The 20813-nt window shown below is 41.0% G+C and overlaps 2 protein-coding genes across 2 annotated transcripts in view; both read right to left on the bottom strand.

The window, feature by feature from the left end:
- CD302 (CD302 molecule) overlaps nucleotides 1–3937 on the bottom strand; it is a gene marked incomplete at both ends in the record, with an annotated part of 28456 nt that extends 24519 nt beyond the window's left edge. Inside the window, one exon of the mRNA XM_080688961.1 lies at nucleotides 3871–3937. Within this exon, the coding sequence (XP_080545087.1) occupies nucleotides 3871–3937 (67 nt within the window). The remainder of the gene's footprint in view (nucleotides 1–3870) is intronic.
- Nucleotides 3938–10524: 6587 nt separating this feature from the next.
- LOC308258394 (lymphocyte antigen 75-like) overlaps nucleotides 10525–20813 on the bottom strand; it is a gene marked incomplete at both ends in the record, with an annotated part of 99565 nt that continues 89276 nt past the window's right edge. The window contains 4 exons of the mRNA XM_080688960.1: nucleotides 10525–10703; nucleotides 12697–12864; nucleotides 16492–16614; nucleotides 19927–20076. Coding sequence (XP_080545086.1) covers nucleotides 10525–10703; nucleotides 12697–12864; nucleotides 16492–16614; nucleotides 19927–20076 — 620 coding nt within the window. The remainder of the gene's footprint in view (nucleotides 10704–12696; nucleotides 12865–16491; nucleotides 16615–19926; nucleotides 20077–20813) is intronic.

The raw sequence follows: 20813 nt of genomic DNA, 5'->3' as shown, positions 1-20813 counted from the left end.
AAAAATTCAAAAGACAGTCAAATCCCTGCAGTTATGAGCAACAAACAAGAAGACATATGAATAAACAAGATGCACTCAGCAGTGCTTTGAAGAAGATAAAACAGAAAGTCTGGGATGTTCTCGGCCTTAGGTGGCAACTTAGAGGCTAAGAGCTGAATGGTGGGGATGGGAGCAGCCATGCCAAGGACCGGGGGTGTATTCTGTACAGAAGAACCAGGAGAGATCAGAGGTGGTGGAAGGTCAGGTGTGGATAAGCAGAGTGATGTCAGGGAGGGTGGTAAATGATGAACTCAGTGAGAAAGGCCGGGGCACCTCATCTAAGGGCTTGTAGGCCATGGCAATTCAAAGTTAGAAATCTAGATTCTGGGAGTATAGCTCAGTGGTAGACTGTTTGCCTGGCATGCATAAGGCCATGGGTTCCATCCCTAGCACTGGAAAAAAGAAAAAAAAATCTAATTCTGACACAATAATGACCACAGAAGGAGGACGTACTCTGAACATGCTTATATTCCTTCCTCTCACGACATACAGGGAAATCACTGGTCTTAAACATATGTTGATCATCTCTTGTTTGTAGAATGCACCATTAGAGAATAATTGATTTGTTTTTTAATTTTTTTTTTTGTGTGTGTGGTACTGAGGATTGAACCCAGGGGAATTCTGATCTCAGAGCTATACCTTCAGCCCTTTTTTAATTTTTATTCTGAAACATGGTCTTGCTAAGTTAGAGGTGCTGGCCTTGAACCTGCGATCCTCTTGTCTCAGCCTCCCAAGTACTGGGTTTACAAGTGTGCACTACTTTGCCCAGAAAAATTTTAAGAAGTAGGATCACACATTCAAGGCCAGTCTGAGCAACTTAGCAAGACCATGTCTCAATATAAAATTAAAAAGGCTGGAATTGTAGCGCTGTGGTAAAGTACTGGCCAACATATGTGAGACTCTGAATTTAGTCCCCAGCACTGAAAGAAAACAAACCAGAGCATCAACAACAAAACTTTTGTCTGCTATTGTGTAAGTGACATGTGAAAAAATATACATGCAATTAAAAAAAGAAACGACATGGGCTGGGTGTGATGGCACACTCTTGTAATCTCAGTACTTGGGAGCCTGAGATGGGAGGATCATAGGTTTGTGACCAGCCTCAGCAACTTGTGAGGCCCTCTGCAACTTAGTGAGACCCTGTTTCAAAATAAAGAATAAAAATAGGGCTGGGGGTATAGCTCAGAGTTAGCTCAATCTCCAGAACACCACCACCACCAACAACAACAAATGAAAAAGCAAAAATCCAAAAAACCCAAAAAAACAAAAACATGTGAACCATATAATTAAAAAAAAACTTGGAATTTTACTCGGAAATTTGAAGAATGTTTTGCCCATTTTTTTGGTCTTGTATTTGTTTTGTTTTGTGGTGCTGAGAATTGAACCCAGGATCCTGCATATATAAGGCAAGCAATCCTCCACTGAACTGCACCCCCAGGCCACCCACTGTGCTTTTTAAGAAAATAACTAAGATCAACAGAAGATCACTTTCACTAATAAACTCCAGAATTACAGAGAATAACAGCGCTATTTCAATATTAAATTTATACTTCATGTAATGCTCTAAGAGATCTTGCCATTCAGCTAATTCTGTGATATCCTTGACAAGCTCTTTCTTGACTTAGTTCTAAGCCAAATATGATTCCCGATCTTGTCTACATAGATTTGGGAGGTACAGTGGTAAATACTATCCATAGTTTTTCAGCCTTACAACACCATCATATAATATGACTGTGCCTAGGTACTCAGGTTTTCTAGTTGCAATAATTACCCTTCATCTTGTATGAAATGAGTAAAAAGAAAAGGAAACCAAGTTTACCATGTAATAGGTACAGTCAGAGAATTCACATTTATTGCTCACAATAGCCTGGTGAAGTTTTATCTCCATGTTCCCAAAGTGCAGATAAGTTGGGTAACTAGCAAGGGCAAAGCTCATGCTCTTTCTAAAGATATGTTTAAAGCCTCCTGATGTCGAGAAGCTGATTAAGAGCATGAATTTATTCAACACGCACTTCTTTTAAACCTCTTGGAAAGCCCATTGATCCACACCAGACTTATAACGGGAAAAGAATATAACTTGCCAAAGAAAGTTATTGCTCTATTGCTGATCAAAACAGCTTCTCTGAAGAAGAAAGATAACAAAATCTGGAAACCTATTCTCTTTGGAAATTGGCCAACAAATGTATTTTTGGACTAAAGTACATGTGTACGATTCAGATGTGACTGGCTCAGGTAACAGTGCAGCCTTCTCTGAACCTCTCTAGCCCATCCCACCTTAGATAAAATTAACCTGTGGAGGCTGGACTGTGTAAAAATCCACACATCTTGGCTCTTTTTCTCAGATAGGCAGCAGAGCTGTGAATTTATAAGCAAGTTTTGAGCTGCTTACTATGCTGCCACCTTGAACACTGCAAACCTCTTAAATATTCCTGCCTGTCAGGAGGCTTCAAATAGGAACTTACAAAAAGGCAGTGAAATTCGGGAAGGGGTGGGTGCCTCTTGCATAACCATTTTATTTAAGCACATGGAAGAATTCATTTAGTTCTTGTTTATTTTGCTCTTTCATTCCTGGAATGGTTCAATCGGTAGTGTTGTTGGATAAAAGGCTTCCCCAGAGTTTCCCCTTCAACATATTTTTGACATTCCTGCATGGAAGACTTGTTTAAAGAAAAAAGTGTTCTCAGTGGAATTGTCTATTTTGTTTAGGAATTGTTCTGGAAAGGACTCATCATGTGTCATTTCTCACATGTCACTTGCACAACAGCAGACCAAAGATTTTTCTTTTCTTTTTTTCTCCATCCTGTGCCGGGAATTGAACCCTAGGCGAGCACTTTACCACCATGCTCCAATCTCAGCCATTTAAGATTTTATTTTGAGGCTGGGCGTGGTGGCGCATGGCTTGTAACCCCCGCGAATGGGAGGCTGAGACAGAAGGATTGCACAGGTTCAAAGCCAGCCTCAGCTACTTAGTGAGGCTTTCAGAAACTTAGTGAGACCCTGTTTCCAAATAAAATATAAAATAAAATAGGTCTGGAAGTATAGCCCGGAGGTAGAAAGCCTCTGGGTTCCACCCCCAGTACCACCAAAAAAAAAAAAAAAAAAAAAAAAATTTTTTTTTTGAGACAAGATCTTGCCAAGTTGTACCAGTTGGCCTCAAACTTGTCATCCTCCTTTCTCAGCCTCCTGAATCACATCACTGCGACTGACCCAAAGATTTCTTAAAATCACATGACTTAAGTGGAATCTTAACCTCACTTGTTCATGACCCTCTTCCATCCAGGGATTATTTGGCAGAACCCTCTTCCTGTTACAACAGCGTGAACATTAACCACTTGGGCAAACAAGGGCGCTTGCAAAAGCGGGCCTGCTTCCTCCCTCCCCCACCTCCAGCACCTCACCCGAGCTCACCCCAGGGGGAGAATCTCAGCTGCCCTGCGCCTCACTTCAGCCCCGGTGCCCCTGAAACTACGCCCGCCCTGGGGCTCTAAGTCCCTCGGCTCTCTGGCCAATCAGCCGGGTCTGGGGGTCCCTCCCCGCAGAGCGGGGTCTCCACCGAGGATGCAGAAGCTGAGGAAGAGGGGGCCCTCTCCTGTGGCCGGCCGCCTCCCTTTCCCAGGGTGCGCCCCCTGGACCCACCAAACCCGGAGAGGCCGGCGCGGGATAACGGGACAGAGGGCGCTCGGGTGGGTGTCCGGAGGACGAGACGCCGGCGCAGGTGCAGCCCCCCTGGGCCTCCCGGGCGGGGGGGGGGTGCAGTCCATGCAGGACGGGGAAGTGGCTCGCGGTCCAGGCTCGCGGGCGGAGCGGGGTTTGCAGCCAGGGGCAGCTTACCCGCGACAGTGGCAGCGGCGAGGCCCAGCAGCGGCAGCAGGAGCCTGGACAGCGCGGCCGGGGGCATCGCGGGGCGCGGGGCGCGGACCAGCGAGGCGACAGGCCGCGGGCTCTGCCGGGCGGGAGGCGCCTCTGGAAGCCAGGAGCTCAGCCCGACCCCTCCCACCGCCGGCCCAGCGGCCCAGGGTCCCACCTAGTGACGGCCCGGGAGGAAGCGGCTGGAGCCCTTGCCTTCTGGAACTTCTCGTTTAACTAAAAAAAATAAAAATAAAAATAAAAAGCAACTTTTCATTTGAGCTGGAATAATCTTTCAAAAATGTTGCATAAACAGCACAGAGAACTTCCATAATCCTTTGGCCAGCTTCACTAAATTTCAACATCTTATATAACTCCAGCACAATGATTAAACACCAGGCAATTACCACTGGTATAATGCTATTGACTCATCTACTGTGCTTCTGCGAGCTGTCCCTCCTCCAGTGCTCCTTCCCATCCAACCCAGGCTCGTCATGGCACCTGAGTCGTCCATTTCCCTTAGAGGACGGTCGTCTGTCACTCTGTCTTCCCGATCAAAGCCCATCAGAGGAGATCTGGCCAGGCTTTTTGTAGAATGCCCCTCTGTTTTGGTTTGTCTGGTGTTCCTCCTGCCTAGGATTCAGATTGTCCATTTTGGGCGGCAGTATCACAGAAGGAGAACTGCTCAGGAGGACGCGGTACCATTATGTCTGTCACTGGTGATGTTAACTTTGACAGCTTGGTTAATGTGGATGCATGTCTGCCAGCTTTCTCCTTTAGAAGGAATGGCCACAAACCTCTTTTTCCAGGATCCTCCCAGTTGACTATATCCCTTAGACAACTTTTCTTTCTTAGTAGCTCTTGAATTGAGAGTCTTTATGCATGCTATAATATTCTTATCAATATAACTGTACCTTGAACCATGGAGGTCTCTGTTGCTAGTCAACACAAACCAAGGCCAATCAGTCTGCTTGGTTAAGCCTCTTGTCATTGGCCAAAGAGTCCCATAAAATTAAGCCTACTCACAACAATAAGAAAGCAAACCATCCCACCAAGTGGTGTGTGCATGTATGTCACTAGCACTATAAACTACATTATGATGCGAGATTATAATTCATCAATAAGAGAATAAAGAAAAAAGCAAGCAAGTCAAGTAAAAACGGGCAGACTGAAAAGACATCACATTAAAGAAGCTATATAGTGGCAAATACATGTATAAAAAGATGCTCAATAATAAATATCATTAGAAAATTGTATGTTAAAACTAAAATACTGCTTATATACTTGTTAGAATTGTCCAAATCCAAATCACTGATGGTAAATCCTGGAGAAGATATGGAGCAAGAGAAACTCTGATTCATCACTGATGAGAAGGCAAAGTGGTACAGCTACTTGATGAAGACAGTTTGGCAGCTTCTAACAAAACCTCTTACATACAATCCAGCAATCGCCCTCCTTGGTATTTACCCCCAAAAGTTTTTAGCTTGCTACTTGAAAAAACCTGGATGCAAGTTCTTACGGCAGTCTCATAATTGCCCCAAACTGGAAGCAACCAATAGGTGAATAAAGAACATGTGGTTCATCCATACAATGAAATATTATTCAGTGCTAAAAAGAAATGAGCTATCAAACTATGAAAAGACATGAAGGAGTAGGGCATGGTGGCACATGCCTGTAATCTGAGTACTTGGGAGGCTGAGACGGGAGTATTCCAGGTTGAAGACCAGCCTCGGTGATTTAGTGAAATGCTCAGCAACCTACTGAGACCCTGTTTCAAAATAAAGAATAAAAAGGGCTGAGGGTCTAGCTCAGAGGTAGAATTCCTCTGAGTTCAATCCCTAGTATTCCTCCCCAAAGATAAGTGGTTTCCAGGGCTGGAAGGAAGTGGGGTTGGGAAGAAAGAATGAATGAAAAGGCAAAGCCCAGAGGGTTTTTAGACTAGTGAAAGTATTCTGTATGATCCTGTACTGGTAGATCACATCATCAATTTGTCAAAATCATAGAACTTATAAAACAAGGATGAGCCCAATGTAAACTAGCAAACTGAATAAAAAGATGTATCCATATTGGCTCATCAATTACAACAAATGTACTACCCTAATGGAAAATGCTAATAATATGGAAAATAGGCGTGTTTTTGCATATATGTAAAGAAGTGTATGATAATTCTGCACTTTCTACGAATCCAAAGTTTCCCAAAAAGTAGTCTATTAACAAAATCAGAAGCCGGGCGTGGTGGCGCACGCTTGTAATCCCAGCATTCGGGAGGCTGAGACCTGGAGGATCGCGGTTCGCGGACAGCCTCAGCTACTTAGTGAGGCCTCTGCAACTCAGTGAGACCCGGTTTCAAAATAAAGAATAAAAAATAGGGCAGGGGGTGTCGCTCAGAGGTCAAATGTTCCATCTCCAGACCCGCCAAAAAAAAAAAAAAAAAAAAGCAAATCAGGTCTAACCCTTTCCAACCCTAGCTAGCCCAGTGTGTGCCTCTGGAACTGGAGTGATAACATCAAGGTCATTTGACCAAAAAAATTTTTTTATACTGATAAGAAAATCGAGTTGCAAATAGGGACATGACTTAGCCATGGACACACATTGAATAAAACAAAACACCCAGAGCCCAGGTCTTCTGCTAGACTCTCCCTCCCACTCCAGGCTCAGCCTCTTTGCCACACTTACTAGGTCTTGTGCAACTTATTTCCACTATTCTCAAGTTGTCAGTAATGAGTTTATATGCTAAGCCCAAACCTAAAGCAAATCCTTCCAAAGATATCCTGCATTTAAATACCGAAACATCTTGATTTAGGACACTTTTGACCTGCTAACTACACAAGTGAACAGTTCTCTGAGGTCATGTAATTGAAAAAATTCTCTTCTCCCCTCCCACCGCAGGCCCCCAAATATACTTTATTAATGTGGATTCACTATTTTTGCTTTTCCTCTGAGCTTCTAAACCCCTATGTCTCTTTTTCACCTTGTTCAGAAAACAGCAACAACCAACCAACCAACCAACCAACCAACCAACCAACGGACCCATTTCAACTTTTCTCCTCCCTTCCATACTTCCATCGGCACCAGTCTTCTCAAAACCTAACCTTCCCATTTCCTAAGTTCCCTTTCACTCTCCAGCTCCCTCCCACCTGAATTGTGACTCCACCGTTCTGCTGAATTTGCACTGGTTAACATCATCAAATTTTATCCCACTTCACCCTTTTGTTGCTTAGCAATGAGATCAACATCAACCTGATTCTACATTATATTAAATGTTGGGCCAGGTGCAGTGGCACATGCCTCTAATTCAAGCTACTCAGTAGACTGAGGCAGGAGGTGGCAAGCAAGTTCAAAGCCAGCCTGGGCAATTACCAAGACCCTGTCTCAAAATATAATAATTTAAAAAAAAGGAGTGGCGATCAAGGACATAGTTCATTGTTAGAGCACTTCTCTAGAATGTGTGAGCCTCTAGGCTCAGCTCCCAGTACCAGAAAAAAGTTATTTGGCCACAAAATCAAGCCACTCGGACTTCTCAGGATGGACCATTAACCCACATAAGGTCCCTGGGAAAGGTACCTGGGTTTGGCGTTGCTCAGCACCCCTCTGGCCTGAGATAGTTAGGCCTAGATAACTTTAGATCAAAACAGAGAGTGAGTCCTTCTCTGTGTATTTCAGCTTCCCCAGGCTCAGGAGTGGGGAAAACAAGAGGAGGGGGAAAGGCTGAGGATGGAGGCCAGAGAAGAGGCAGGTGCAAATAACCCAGGGAAAAGAACAAGACAAGAGCTGAAGTAATCCAGTTGGTAACTGGCGATGGCCTGCTTTGTGAGCAGTCTCATGTCAGACTAGAGCCACCTTTTGCAGGAGAGAATTCCCAGATAATGAGAATATCTTGTCCTAGGAAGAGAGCAAGTTGGGGGCGGGGAGTAGGAATCATTATTAGCTTCACTTTTGTATTTGTTCCCTATACCTCATCATTAGGTCTATTTACTTATTTACTTACTTTTTAAGATGCTTTAAGAGATCAATTTTGTCAGACTTAGTGTAGTGGTTAGGTTAGTTAGAAAAGACGGCACTCGGTTTAGTTCTGAAAAGGCTGGAACAGGGAAAATGGAAAAGGGAACCGCTAGGGGGCAGTTCCAGACATGCTAAAAAAGACTTTTATGCAGATCATCCAACCCATATTTGGAAACAGGACCCTGGATTATATATTTAAACCATGAGCTTAGAAATGCCCCAGAGGGAAGGGGGTGGGCATATAGCTCGAGAAATAAATAGAACATATATGGAATCCCTGATGAGATTGAAACCAACCATTCCCACATAGATGGGGGAATGATTCTATCCTTTAAAAAGTGTTCATGATTCTTTCTTTTTTTTTTTTTTTTTGTACCAGGCATTGAACACAGGGGCATTCTATCTCCAATTTACACCCTTCACCTTCAGTTGGCTTGCTTATGCATTTATTTTTGTGGTACTGGGTATTGAAGACAGGGGCATTCTACCTCTGAGGGATACCTCCAGCCTTATTTTGTCATTTTTCTTTGGAGACAGGGTCTTGCTAAGGTGCTGACGCTGGCCTCAAACCCGCAATCTTCCTGTCTCACCCTCTCAGGTACTGAGATTAAAAGCAGCGTGCCAGTGTACCTAGCTATTTATTTATTTATTTATTTATTTATTTATTTATTTATTTATTTATTTATGTGGTACTGAGGGTGGAACCCAGGGGTGTTTCTACTTCCAGGGTATACCCCCAGACCTATTTTATATTTTATTTGGAAACAGGGTCTCACTAAGTTGCTGAGAGCCTCACCAAGTAGCTGAGGCTGGCTTCGAACCTGTGTGATCCTCCTGTCTCAGCCTCCCAAGTGCTGGGATTACAAGCTTGGGCCACCACGCCCGGCCCCAACTTTATTTTTAAAATATATAAATAGAGTTTCTCTAAGTTTCTAGGGCTGGCCTTGAAACCTCCTGTTTCAGCCTCCCAAGTACTGAGATTACACGAGTGTACCACCATGTCCAGCTTCACAAAATCTGTAAAGAATAGTTCAATTTGTAATAGCTGGAAATTTTATTTCTCATAATACTATATTCCTAACACAATAATATCTAATCTAGAGATGTTTTTATTGAACAAGGATCAACTCCAGGTTGTGGGGATGGAACTCAGTAGTAGAGTGCTTTACTAGCATGGGTGAGGCCCAGGGTTCAATCCCCAGCACTGCAAGTAAAATAAATGAATGAATGAATAAATAAATATACATCAACTCCAATAATTTTACTTGAAAGATAAAAGAAACTTTATTATGGCATCACCAATATATATGGCTATACTTTTTACATTAAGTTGGTTAGATTCTTTGAGGAAAGTCTCAATGATTACAGTTGTACGGATCACCAGTCAAGAGAACAAAAATCTAAAAGGCATTTCAAGAGAAATATCTTAAGATAATTGTAGACTACATTAAAACCGTATCAGAAAATTATTTACAACTTTATGATAGTGTAACACTCTGAACTTAAAAAAAATCTATGAATTTTATACAAAATACTCAAGTACAAATATAAGTTAAACAATGAATAAAACCTTTATCATATCTAGTAGATACTAGTATTATGAATACATTCTAGGTGGTAAAAGTTGAAAATAATAATCACAAAATGTATCTTGAATCATTCAAAATTTTAAATATTTTAATAGTAATCACAAAGTTTAGAGTTTCACTGTAAAATTCTAATTTTTACAAATCCAAGTAATATGAACAATTTCCTTCACAGACCCCCTTTTCTGTTTAGCTCATATAAAAACACAACAAAGGGATAAAAGCTGTTAGTCAAAGTCGGCACGCTATGTGAAATATATAAATTGCAAATTTTCAAACAGTTTCATTCCTCACTGAGTCCCTTTAAAAAAGGAAGTCAGACGTACCAGATCAGGAAACATAAAACACTGCTACAAGGCACCTAATCAATCTAACTATAATGTTCTCACATTTTAGAGTGCTAAGTATTAAATCTTCTTTAAAAGCCATTGTCTTATGTATAATTATGAAGAGAAGAAACATTTCCACTTAACTAATATTGGTATGAAAAATCTTTGGAATGGTATAAGATGTATCTTGCCAAGAAGCATCATTTTGCTGCATAAAAAGTAAGCATATGTCATTCTTTAATTTTTTCCTATGCTATAACTGGCTATTTTAAAACCATGTTGACATTATTTGCAGCTGGGGTTTTAACTTGAGGCACTAATTTTACACTCTTAGAAATTAAAAGGAAGATGTATGGCCTAGTAGTGTGCCAGTTTTAATTTTCTAAGAAGTTATGTTTAAAAATGCCATTAAAAAAATATATATATATACACATATCCTACTTACCAGCCATATTCTTAAAGAGATAATTCACATTAGCTAAACCTATCACCCTAGAAACAATTGGCACTGCAGTTATAGCCACAAATTCTCTCCCTTCCATTAAGTAAGGTTATAAACATGGCATTTGGTGAACAACTAATTGTGTATATTGGCATTGCAAAGAACCAACTCAGAAAGTACTTACGTCTTCCACTTCGGACTAGATAAATACTGACACTGGGAAAAACTGAAGTGGCTCGTTTTTTCTTTTACATTAGTGCAAATAAACTTTTAGAAGAATTTAGTCATGGAAGGAAGGAAGCACAATCTCATCTTCATTCACTCCTTGTTCATACCGAACCGCCGAGAAGCCTGCCCAGTGGAAACGGTTTCTTTGGAAGAGGAACCAGATAAGTCCACTGATGAGAGCTAAGATGCTGAGCACCGCAAAAGTGATGGCTATTCCTCTGTAGTCAGGGCCTGGAGCAGGGAAAGGTTTGACATTGGAGGAGAGAATGCACCAGTGATCTTTAGTATGGACTTTATTTATTAAGCTGTGTGTCACATAAAAAAGCCACGTACAAATTAAAGACAGTAATACCGGACTGTTTCATTTCATCGCTTTAACATAAAATTCTCCTTTTCATTCAAATCCTTGTCATTGCTTTAGGAATTTTCTTCCAAGGAAGTTAAAGCCCTGTCATATTTTCACTGTCTCTTACCACCACTGATGGGAATATCACTCCTCTTCCATTATCCCATTTCTTCATCAAATTGCTAAAAGCTGTGAATTGCTGTGATTGACTTACCTAGAGCCAAATAAAGTATTACTTGCCTTCAAATGATTTATGCATTGAGGTGACCTCGTTCAGCCCCTACCTCCCCTTCTCTGTGTGCTGCCCATGTGGAGTCATGAGGCTGAGGGTAGGGAACGGAAGCCAAGGCCTTGCACAGGCTGGGCAAGAGCTCTGCAGCTGACCTAGAGCCCCAGCCCCTGTTCCATGACTTTACTGTCTCTATGCTGACCTCCTATCTCCCTCATACATTCAACTGCATACTGCGTTCTCTCCAGGGGTATCCATTCTCCATCTGGACAGCTCAAAATTGCCATAACTCTTGATTTATAACACCCTAACTCTACTCCATTCTATCTCCCCAAATCTACCACTACTTTCCATTCCACTCAGAACAGAACCAGAACTCCTGACCCTTGCCAAACCCTGGAGTGGCTGGCACCTGCCAACTTTCCCTCCTCCCAGAGCTCATTCTGCCTAAGGCCCTTGCTGCAATTGCCCTTCCTCTGACCTCTACATCTCAGCTTCAGTGTCTCCTGCCTTGAGACGCCTTCCTCATCCTGAGCAGCCACTCACCTGGCCTGGATCACAAAGAGTTTATAACTATTTGATATTTTTCTCTCTTTCAAAAACTGACTGGCTTGTTTACTTATCTGTCTCCCTTCCCTGGACTATAAGCTCTGTGAGAACAGGTACCTGATCTGTGTGCTCACAGGTGTGTCCCACATGCAGAACAGAGCATATCAAATGGTGGACATTCTAATATTTGCTGAATCAATGCATGTATACGCTGATACCAATGACCTACAACTGGAGTTCCATCTTTAATATTTTATACGCCAAAATGGAAAGTTTTATGCTCTTTTATAATGTCAACATGGGAAACTTAGAGCTTTTTCCATAAATGAGGCTAAAAGAATATTTTAGAGTTATTGTATCTATCAATTCATGATGAAATGTAGGTTCAAATAATAGTCCTATAGCCCTCTCTTGAACATTTTGTGTCTGTGTGTGGTACTGGGGATTGAAGCCAGGGGCATTCTACCTCCGAGTTACACCCCCAGTCCTATTTTTTATTCTTTATTTTTGAAACAGGGTCTCACTAAGTTGTGGAGGGCTTCGCTAAGTAGCTAAGGCCGGCCGCGAACCTGTGATCCTTTTGTGTCAGCCTCCCAAGTACTAGGACTACAAGTGTGTGTCACCACGCCTGGCTATCTTGAACATTTTAAGTAGTTAAATCTAATTTTAGATTGCTTGAAAATAATCATGAATTTTATGGGAATGGGAAAGCAAACTAACTGTACAATCAGAGCTTTATGCTTTTTATATTTAAATCAAGGAATAAAATACATCCTAATAACATTTTCCAAAAAATTACCTTCCTAATACTCTGGCAGCCTCTGTTTTTCTTAGGAAAGAATTATATAGTTTAGAATATTTAGTAGTTTCATTTGAGAGTCCTAGATATCTTAATATTTACTGTCTCCTGTAATCTGTTTCTCAGGGTGAAAAGCTCTATGATTTAATGAAGATTTTTATATATACTTCATGACAAAGTACAAAAGCTTAGCACATAATTGGACATATATATATATATATATATATATATATATATATATATATATATATATATTTCTTGATCTGTTAAATGTTTCCTTAAGGACAGGGTATATACTTACCCAGAGGAACTTTGCAGACAACCCTTCCAAAGCCATGGGAACATTCAACTTTTTTCCAAGTTTCATTTGAAGCGGACAAAACGCTACATTTTCCGTCGCCACTTTTACTATTATTTTCCCACCTGACAAATGTCATTTTTGATCCATCTAACCAACTCCAAGTCTGATCTGAAGAAAGACATTAATTACAACCATATTTATTGCTACTAAATTATTGAGTTAAAAGTAGGTGGTTCAAATAAATAATCTACTTAGAATGGTGTTCTATGATAACCACTATTTAAAAATGAAACATTAAAAATGAAGACAGAAGGATTGTGGTTCATGGACAGCCCCAGATACTTAGTGAGGCTCCCTGCAACTCAGTGAGACTCTGTTTCAAAATAAAGAATAAAAAATTGGGCTGGAACCGGGCGTGGTGGTGCATGCTTGTAATCCCTGCACTTGGGAGGCTGAGACAGGAGGATCGCACAGGTTCGAAGCCAGCCTCATCTACTTAGTGAGGCTCCCTGCAACTCAGTGAGACCCTGTTTCCAAATAAAATATAAAATAGGTCTGGGAGTAAAGCCCGGAAGCCTCTGGGTTCCACCCCCAGTACCCCCCCCCAAAAATAAATAAATAAAAAATTGGGCTGGAGGTGTATGTAGCTCAGAGGTAGAATGCCCCTGGGTTCCACCCCCAGTACCACACACACACACACAAAGGAACAAAAAATTTTCAATAAAATCTTTAGTTACACTCATCACATTTCAAGTGCTCAACAGGATACATGGCTAGTGACAACTATCTTGGACAGTGCAGAAATAGAATGTTTTCATCTGTGTAGAAAATTCTATTGGACACTCACATAGAACATGGTGTTCTGATTAACGGTCAGAGTGCTTACACATCTATTGTGTTTAAGAGATATTTCCAGGGATAATAGTCTCTAGTCTCCTCCTCCTCCTCCTCCTCCTCCTCCTCCTCCCTTTTCCTCTTATTCCCTTTCTTTTCTTCTTTCTTTTCTTTCTCTCTCTCTTTCTTTTCTTTCCTACTTTCTTTCTTTCCTCTCTCTCTTTTTGTTTTTGGTACTAGGGATTGAACCCAGAGGCATTCTATCTCCTAGTTATCTCTAGTCCTTTTTATTATTATTTTTTTTGCTTAGAAATAGGGTCTCTTTAAGTTGCTGAGAGTCTCTTTAATTGCTGAGACTGGTCTCAAACCTATAATCCTCCTGTCTCAGTCTCCCAAGTACTGGGATTACAGGTGTGTGCTACCACACCGGGCTTAGAATCTCTCTTTTTTTCCCAAGAAAATTTATATAATTAAAGCTCTACTGCTGTGGGAGACTGAGACAGGAGGATTGCAGGTTCCAGAGCAGCTTCAACTTAGCAAGACTGTCAGCAAACTAGCAAGTCTCCGTTTCAAAAACAAAACAAAACAAAACAACAATAACAAAAAGATTGGAGGTGTGGGTTGGAGGGAGAATACCCTGGGTTCAATCCCCAGTAAAGTAAAATAAAACAAAACAAAACAAAACAAAATAAAACAAAACAAAATAAAATAAACATTTGCTGCTGGAGGAGGAGGGTCCAGGAGCCCTTCCCCATGACTCCATTTTTGTTTTTGATCAGGGCGGTACTAGCTTGTGTTGAACACAGTTTATTAGGCCAAGTTTGACTATATACAATTCTTTAAAAAGTACTCCGTATTTTAGAATTCACACATTTCAACTATTTAAAAGTCAACTTTGCATTAAGTGTGAGCCAGACTCCTGTTCTTCTATGGATTGGTACTCTTAATTCATTCTATCAATTGGAAGCTTATTTAAACCCTATACCTATTGCTCCTTATGGAAAATTTCTTCCACAACTTCTCTTTGAAAACAAGGTTTTTAGCTGGGCGTGGTGGCCCACGCTGTTAATCCCCGCACTTGGGAGGCAGAGACAGGAGGATCGCGCAGGTTTGCCAGCTGCACTGGCTTAAGAGACCCTGTTTCCAAATAAAAAATAAGTATAAAATAGGTCTGGGAGTGTAGCCTGGAGGTAGACGGGCATCCAGGAACCCCAGTACCACCAAAGTAAGTAAATAAATAAATATAAATAAATAAATAAATAAATAAATAAAAAGAAGGTTTCTTGCCGGGCGTGGTGGCACACGCTTGTAATCCCTGTGCTTGGGAGGCAGGACAGGAGGATCACACAGGTTTGAAGCCAGTCGTGCTGGCTTAAGAGACCCTGTTTCCAAAAATAAAAAAGTATAAAATAGGTCTGGGAGTGTAGCCCGGAGGTAGAAGGGCTTCCAGGAACCCCAGTACCACAAAAAAAAAAAAAAGAAGGTTTTTTTTTTTTTTTTTCAGTCCTGAGGATTGAACCTCAGGGCATTTTGCCTCTGAGATACACCCTGAGTCCTATTTTTATTCTTTCTTTCTTTCTTTCTTTCTTTCTTTCTTTCTTTCTTTCTTTCTTTTGGTGGTACTGGGGTTCCTGGAAGCCCTTCTACCTCCGGGCTACACTCCCAGACCTATTTTTACATTTTCATTTTTGGAAACAGGGTCTCCTAAGCCAGCGCGCGTGGCTGGCTTCGAACCTGCGCAATCCTCCTGTCTCCGCCTCCCAAGCGCGGGTATTACAAGCGTGCGCCACCACGCCCGGCTTATTCTTTATTTTGAAACAGGGTCTCACTAAGTTGTGGAGGGCTTCACTAAGTAGCTGAGGCTGGCCTTGAACCTGCTATCATCCTGTGTCAGCCTTCCAAGTACTGCGATTATAAGCATATGCTACCATACCTGGCTTAAAGAGAAGTTCTTTAGAATGAAACTTCTTTTCATTTTATCAATTCTCTGCAATCTTACTAAGCTATTTTAAAAAAATCACTATTAAGACCTTTTTTGTGGTGTTAGAGATAAGACAATTTTGACTCATAGTTTAAAATATTCTAATAGGGAAAGGAATAACGAGAAGATAATTTTTTTTTTTTTTTTTTTTTTTTGGTGGTACTGGGGTTCCTGGAAGCCCTTCTACCTCCGGGCTACACTCCACGGGCTATACTCCAGACCTATTTTTTTAAATACTTTTTTATATGGAAACAGGGTCTTTTAAGCCAGCGTGGCTGGCTTCAAACCTGTACGATCCTTCTGTCTCCGCCTCCCAAGCGCGGGGATTACAAGTGAAACCATGGGGCAAGGGACACTAGGACTGTAAGGAAATTAAGCTATGGATTCCTTGTGGGGGACGTGGACACAAGGTTGCTATAGGCGAAAAAAATATCCTGGTAAAGCTAAAATGGAATAAGGCTCTAGAATAATTTTTGTTGGCTTAACCTGATTGTCTATTTCATTAATGGTTTCTATCATCACTAATAAGTTACTTACATATTCATTCAAAATTTATAACCTTCTAAAAGAGCCAGAAGAACCAGCTCATTCATCAATTAGGAGCATCTGAATTAGCCACAGTCTAAAATCCTTTAACAAGGCTGGTGCTTAGGATGAGTTAGATCTCTCTCTCTCTCTCTCTCTCTCTCTCTCTCTCTCTCTCTCTCCCTCCCTCCCCCCCCCTCTCTCTAGGTGGTACTGGGGTTCCTGGAAGCCCCTCTACCTCCGGGATACACTCCCACGGGCTACACTCCCAGACCTTTTTTTTTTTTTTAACTTTTTTATGTGGAAACAGGGTCTCTTAAGCCAGCACAGCTGGCTTGGAACCAGCGTGATCCTCCTGTCTCCGCCTCCCAAGTGCGGGGATTACAAGCGTGCGCCACCACACCCGGCGAGTTAGAACTCTCTTTGCACATCACACACGCAAATATGTTACTTACCAATAGAATGTTGGAATAATCCAAGCCAAACTCTCATGGTGATATTATTATTTTCCCTCATCAATCTGCTTACAAATTTATTCTCGTTTTCATCCTTTATGGTGACAATAGTTGCAGAATGATCTGTCGGAGGAAAACAAATTGCACCTAATTAGCACTATGGAAACTGGCAAGTGGTTTATTCTGAAGTAGCCACTTAAAAAAAATAGATTGTGAATAAGATCACTGAAAAATCCAAGCTTTACACAGACTTAAAAAAAAAAAACAACAACTGGTATTTAGCCAGGCGTGGTGGCGCACGCTTGTAATCCCAGCATTCGGGAGGCTGAGACAGGAGGAGCCAGGTTCGCAGACAGCCTCAGCTACTTAGTGAGGCCCTTTGCAACTCAGTGAGACCCCGTTTCAAAATAAAGAATAAAATATAGGGCTGGGGGTGTAGCTTGTAGGTCGAATGTCCCTGGGTTCCATCCCCAGTACTGAAGAAAAAAAAAAGATAAAAACCTGGTATTTATGTTAAACATTAAGAATAACTCCCAAAACAGCTTCCAGAAGAGTTAGAAATATTTCTAATTGAAATTTTGTATATAGAAAGTTCACATTTAAAAAAAAATATTTATCTGACAACTTTTTTTTTTATCTTAAAACGGCTTAACTAATAAAATTTTTGTGTTTGAATAGCTAGTCATAATAACTGGGATTTTTATGTTAGAAATATGTCATCCTATATATTTTTAGCACTCTCCAACAACCATTTGTGTCTAACTCAGCTTTAAACCAGCTTCTGCTAAAATGGCATTAAAAATGAACAGTTTTGGAATATTGGGGAGCATTAGCCCTCCCTTAGTATTATCTTTTTATGTCTGTGATACTGAGGATTGAACCCAGGGGCGTTCTACAACTGAGTCACACCTCCTGCTCTAGTTTATTATTTTTATTTTTAAACAGGATCTCACTAAGTTACAAAGCACTGGCCTCAAATCTGTAATCCTTCTGTCTTAGCCTCCAAAGTACGGATGTTATAGGCATGAGCCATCATGTCTGGCTCCTTTAATATTATCTTATATATAAATGTGCTTTGTCACATTCATTGTGAGTTCCTAAAACGAGCATGGAATTCAATGAGTATTCTTAAAGTTTGATAGGTCTCTTAAGCCTACTCAGAAAAGAGTATTATCACCAGCATCGGGCAAGGGACAGAAATAAATAATAACTGGACTCAGAAATCAAGCTGAGTGGAATCAAATAGTCCTCAACAGCAACAAGCCCGCACCATGCTTGAACTAAAGCATTTCTTTTGCGGTGGAAACTATTTAAAGAGGGGCAGAGGAGAGCCGTTACTCCTTCGTAGAACAGCACAATGTACGGGTGTTTTATACTTTACCTTGTTTAATACTGCACTACTTGGTTGACAGTATCTGGAAAGTCTTATCACTATTTTATAGGTAAAGAAATTGAGACTCAAGGAGATTAAGTTATTTGTTCGGTTTACAAAGCTAGCTAGGTAAAGAACTAGAAAGTCAATCTTTTTAGTAGGATAGTTCTCAGAGCTCACCGTTTGCAGGGCGCTGTGCTACATGTGCACACATGATCCCATCTCGTGCATTCCTTCAACAACCCCAACTGTACCAGCCTTTAAAGGAAGTAACTACTGTTTTCATTCTCATTGTTCAGATGAGAAAAGAGAAACAATTGATGTGACTTCAACCATGTCACTTGGGTAGTATGTGTGGGATTTGAACCTAGACCATTGGTTTCAAAAGCTTAAATGCTTAAATACATACATTGTGTTTACTATAAATCTTTTTATTTTCTCCCTCAGGAGATAGAGGCTTCTTTGTGTGTGTGTGTGTGTGTGTGTGTGTGTGTGTGTGTGTGTGTGTAACTGGGGATGGAACCCAGGGGCCTTCTACCTTTGGGTTATACTCCCAGACCTATCTTATAATTTATTTGGAAACAGAGTCTCTTAAGCCAGCTGAGGCAGGCTTCAAACCTGCGCAATCCTCCTGTCTCAGCCTCCCAAGCGCGAGGATTACAAGCATGTGCCATCATGCCCGGCAGAGGCTTCTGACTTTCAGAATAAATATACAATTGTTCCTATCATATACATACATGTATAATATACAACAGTTTCCACACAAATACTCACATTATGTAGTTAAGTGGTAACTAGGAGACTTTTTTTTGATACTGGGGTCTGAACCTTGGGGAGTCTACCTCTGAGTTAACTCCAAGCACTTTTTATTTTGTAACAGGATCTCACTAAGTTACCACACACTGCCTTCAATCTTCCTGTCTCAGTTTAGTAGCACGATTACAGGTCTGCGCCACCATGCCTGGCTACTAGGAGACTTTTTTTTATCAGTCAAGTGTCTTCAAAATTAGCAAATAAATTAGGTAAATGTTGTCTGCTTTGTGAAATTTACCATGGAAGAAAGCCAATCATTGCTGATTACTCTCCTTCCTTCCTTCCTTCCCTCCCTCCCTCCCCCCCTCTCTTTCTTTCTTTTTTTGTAGTACTGGGGATGGAGCCCAGGGGCATTCTACCTCCGAGCTACATCCTAGAGCCCCATTGTTTAGTCTTTTTTTTAATTTTGAAACAGGGGCTCACTGAATTGCAAAGGGCCTCTCTAAGTAGCTGAGGCTGTCCATGAAGAGTGATCCTCTGGTCTCAGGCTCGAATGCTGGGATTACAAGTGTGCACCACCACACCCGGCTTGCTGCTTTTTCTAAAGTGGCCAACTCTGAAGCCAAGTCTTGTCAGGTGCAGTGTTCTCAGGATGTGGAACAGCCTAGTCAGAATGGAAGGACAACCAACCTATTCTTTGATTTTGTTATCTGGGTCAGGCTAAGCTTACTTATTAGTAAATAAGTAATAGACAATCTGTAACTTCTTGTTCACTACTTAAAAATGCCTTTACTCCTTTTATCAAAGCATATAATAGCCTCTATATTTAACCCTGTTTTGTCATCAGTTTTACTTAACCGTTCACTTAGCATTTGTAATTTACTTTTCCTTTCCATGTACTAATTCTTACATTGATAATTTTCCCCCCTGTGGTACTAGGGATTGAACCCAGGGATATTCTACCTCTGACTTGCACCCAGCTCTTTTATTATTATTTTGAAATAAAGTCTCACTAAGTTACTGAGAGCCTTGCTAAGTTGCTGAGGCTAGCTGTAAACCCGTGATCCTCCTGTCTCAACCTCCCAAGTACTGGAATCACCGGCATGAGCCACTGTACCTGACTACTGATAATTTTTAATGATTATTCCAATAGTCATTGAGTGCTTACATCATAAAATACTTCACCATTTCACTACCATTGGACATAGAAATGGTGAGTCTAAAATATAATCATTACTTCAAATTATTTCCTTAAGAATATTTTCCAGAATTAAATTATAGAGTCAAAAAATCAATAAATCATTACTCACCAAATTTTGCACACAGTTGCTTGGCCTCAGAGAAGCTGTGCAGTGCCTGCTCAGCCATGTAACAGTGATCCCCATACTGGACCCACTGTGGCCCGGTCTCTTTTGCGGCTGGACAGCGTGTTGAGTATGTATGAGGGGTCAGCTCTTTAGCTGTAAAAATGTAAACACAATTTTATAAAGCATAGGAAAGGTGACTGCTTTCCCAAACCTCATTAAAAGTCCCTCTTTGAAAATGTTGTCATTGTAGGTAAGATGCACTTCACTCAATACACATTCTAGTTAAGCTTTTTGGGATATCGTTTATTAATTAATTAATTAATTTATTTATTTATTTGTACTGGGGTTCCTGGAAGCCCTTCTACCTCCGAGCTACACTCCCAGACCTATTTTTATATTTTTATTTGGAAACAGGGTCTCTTACACCGGCGCGGCTGGTTTCGAACCTGCACGATCCTCCTATCTCTGCCTCCCAAGCGCGGGGATTACAAGTGTGCGCCACCACGCCCGGCGGAATATCGTTTTTAAAATTTAGATGATAGAGGAGGAAAGTACCTAGCCCAGACGATGGATTTGGAGTAAAATAAAAACTGGAAAGGCAGACTGGGAAAAGAAGCAAATATAGGCCGGGTAGGCTTGAAACTACTATGAAATAATAATTATTATATTTTCTTTTCCTTGGATTCCTTTTAATCTGATAGTATAAACTCAAGTTTACTTAAATAAATAAAAAACGATTTTTAGACATCACTTTTACAAGTAAAAACTCGGTAATTTGTTGTATGAAGTGTACTATCTCAGCACAGTAAACTCTCTCTTAAGCTCCCAAAAAGTAGGTATGGCTTCTCAGCTCTCAAAAGTCCACTGGTTTCCACTTAAACTGATTTTTA

Source organism: Muscardinus avellanarius, assembly GCF_963383645.1.
Source record: "Muscardinus avellanarius genome assembly, chromosome: 2".
NCBI classification, from domain to species: Eukaryota; Metazoa; Chordata; class Mammalia; order Rodentia; family Gliridae; genus Muscardinus; species Muscardinus avellanarius.
Note: the sequence above shows the minus strand (reverse complement) of the source record. Positions and strands in the feature narration are given on the sequence as shown.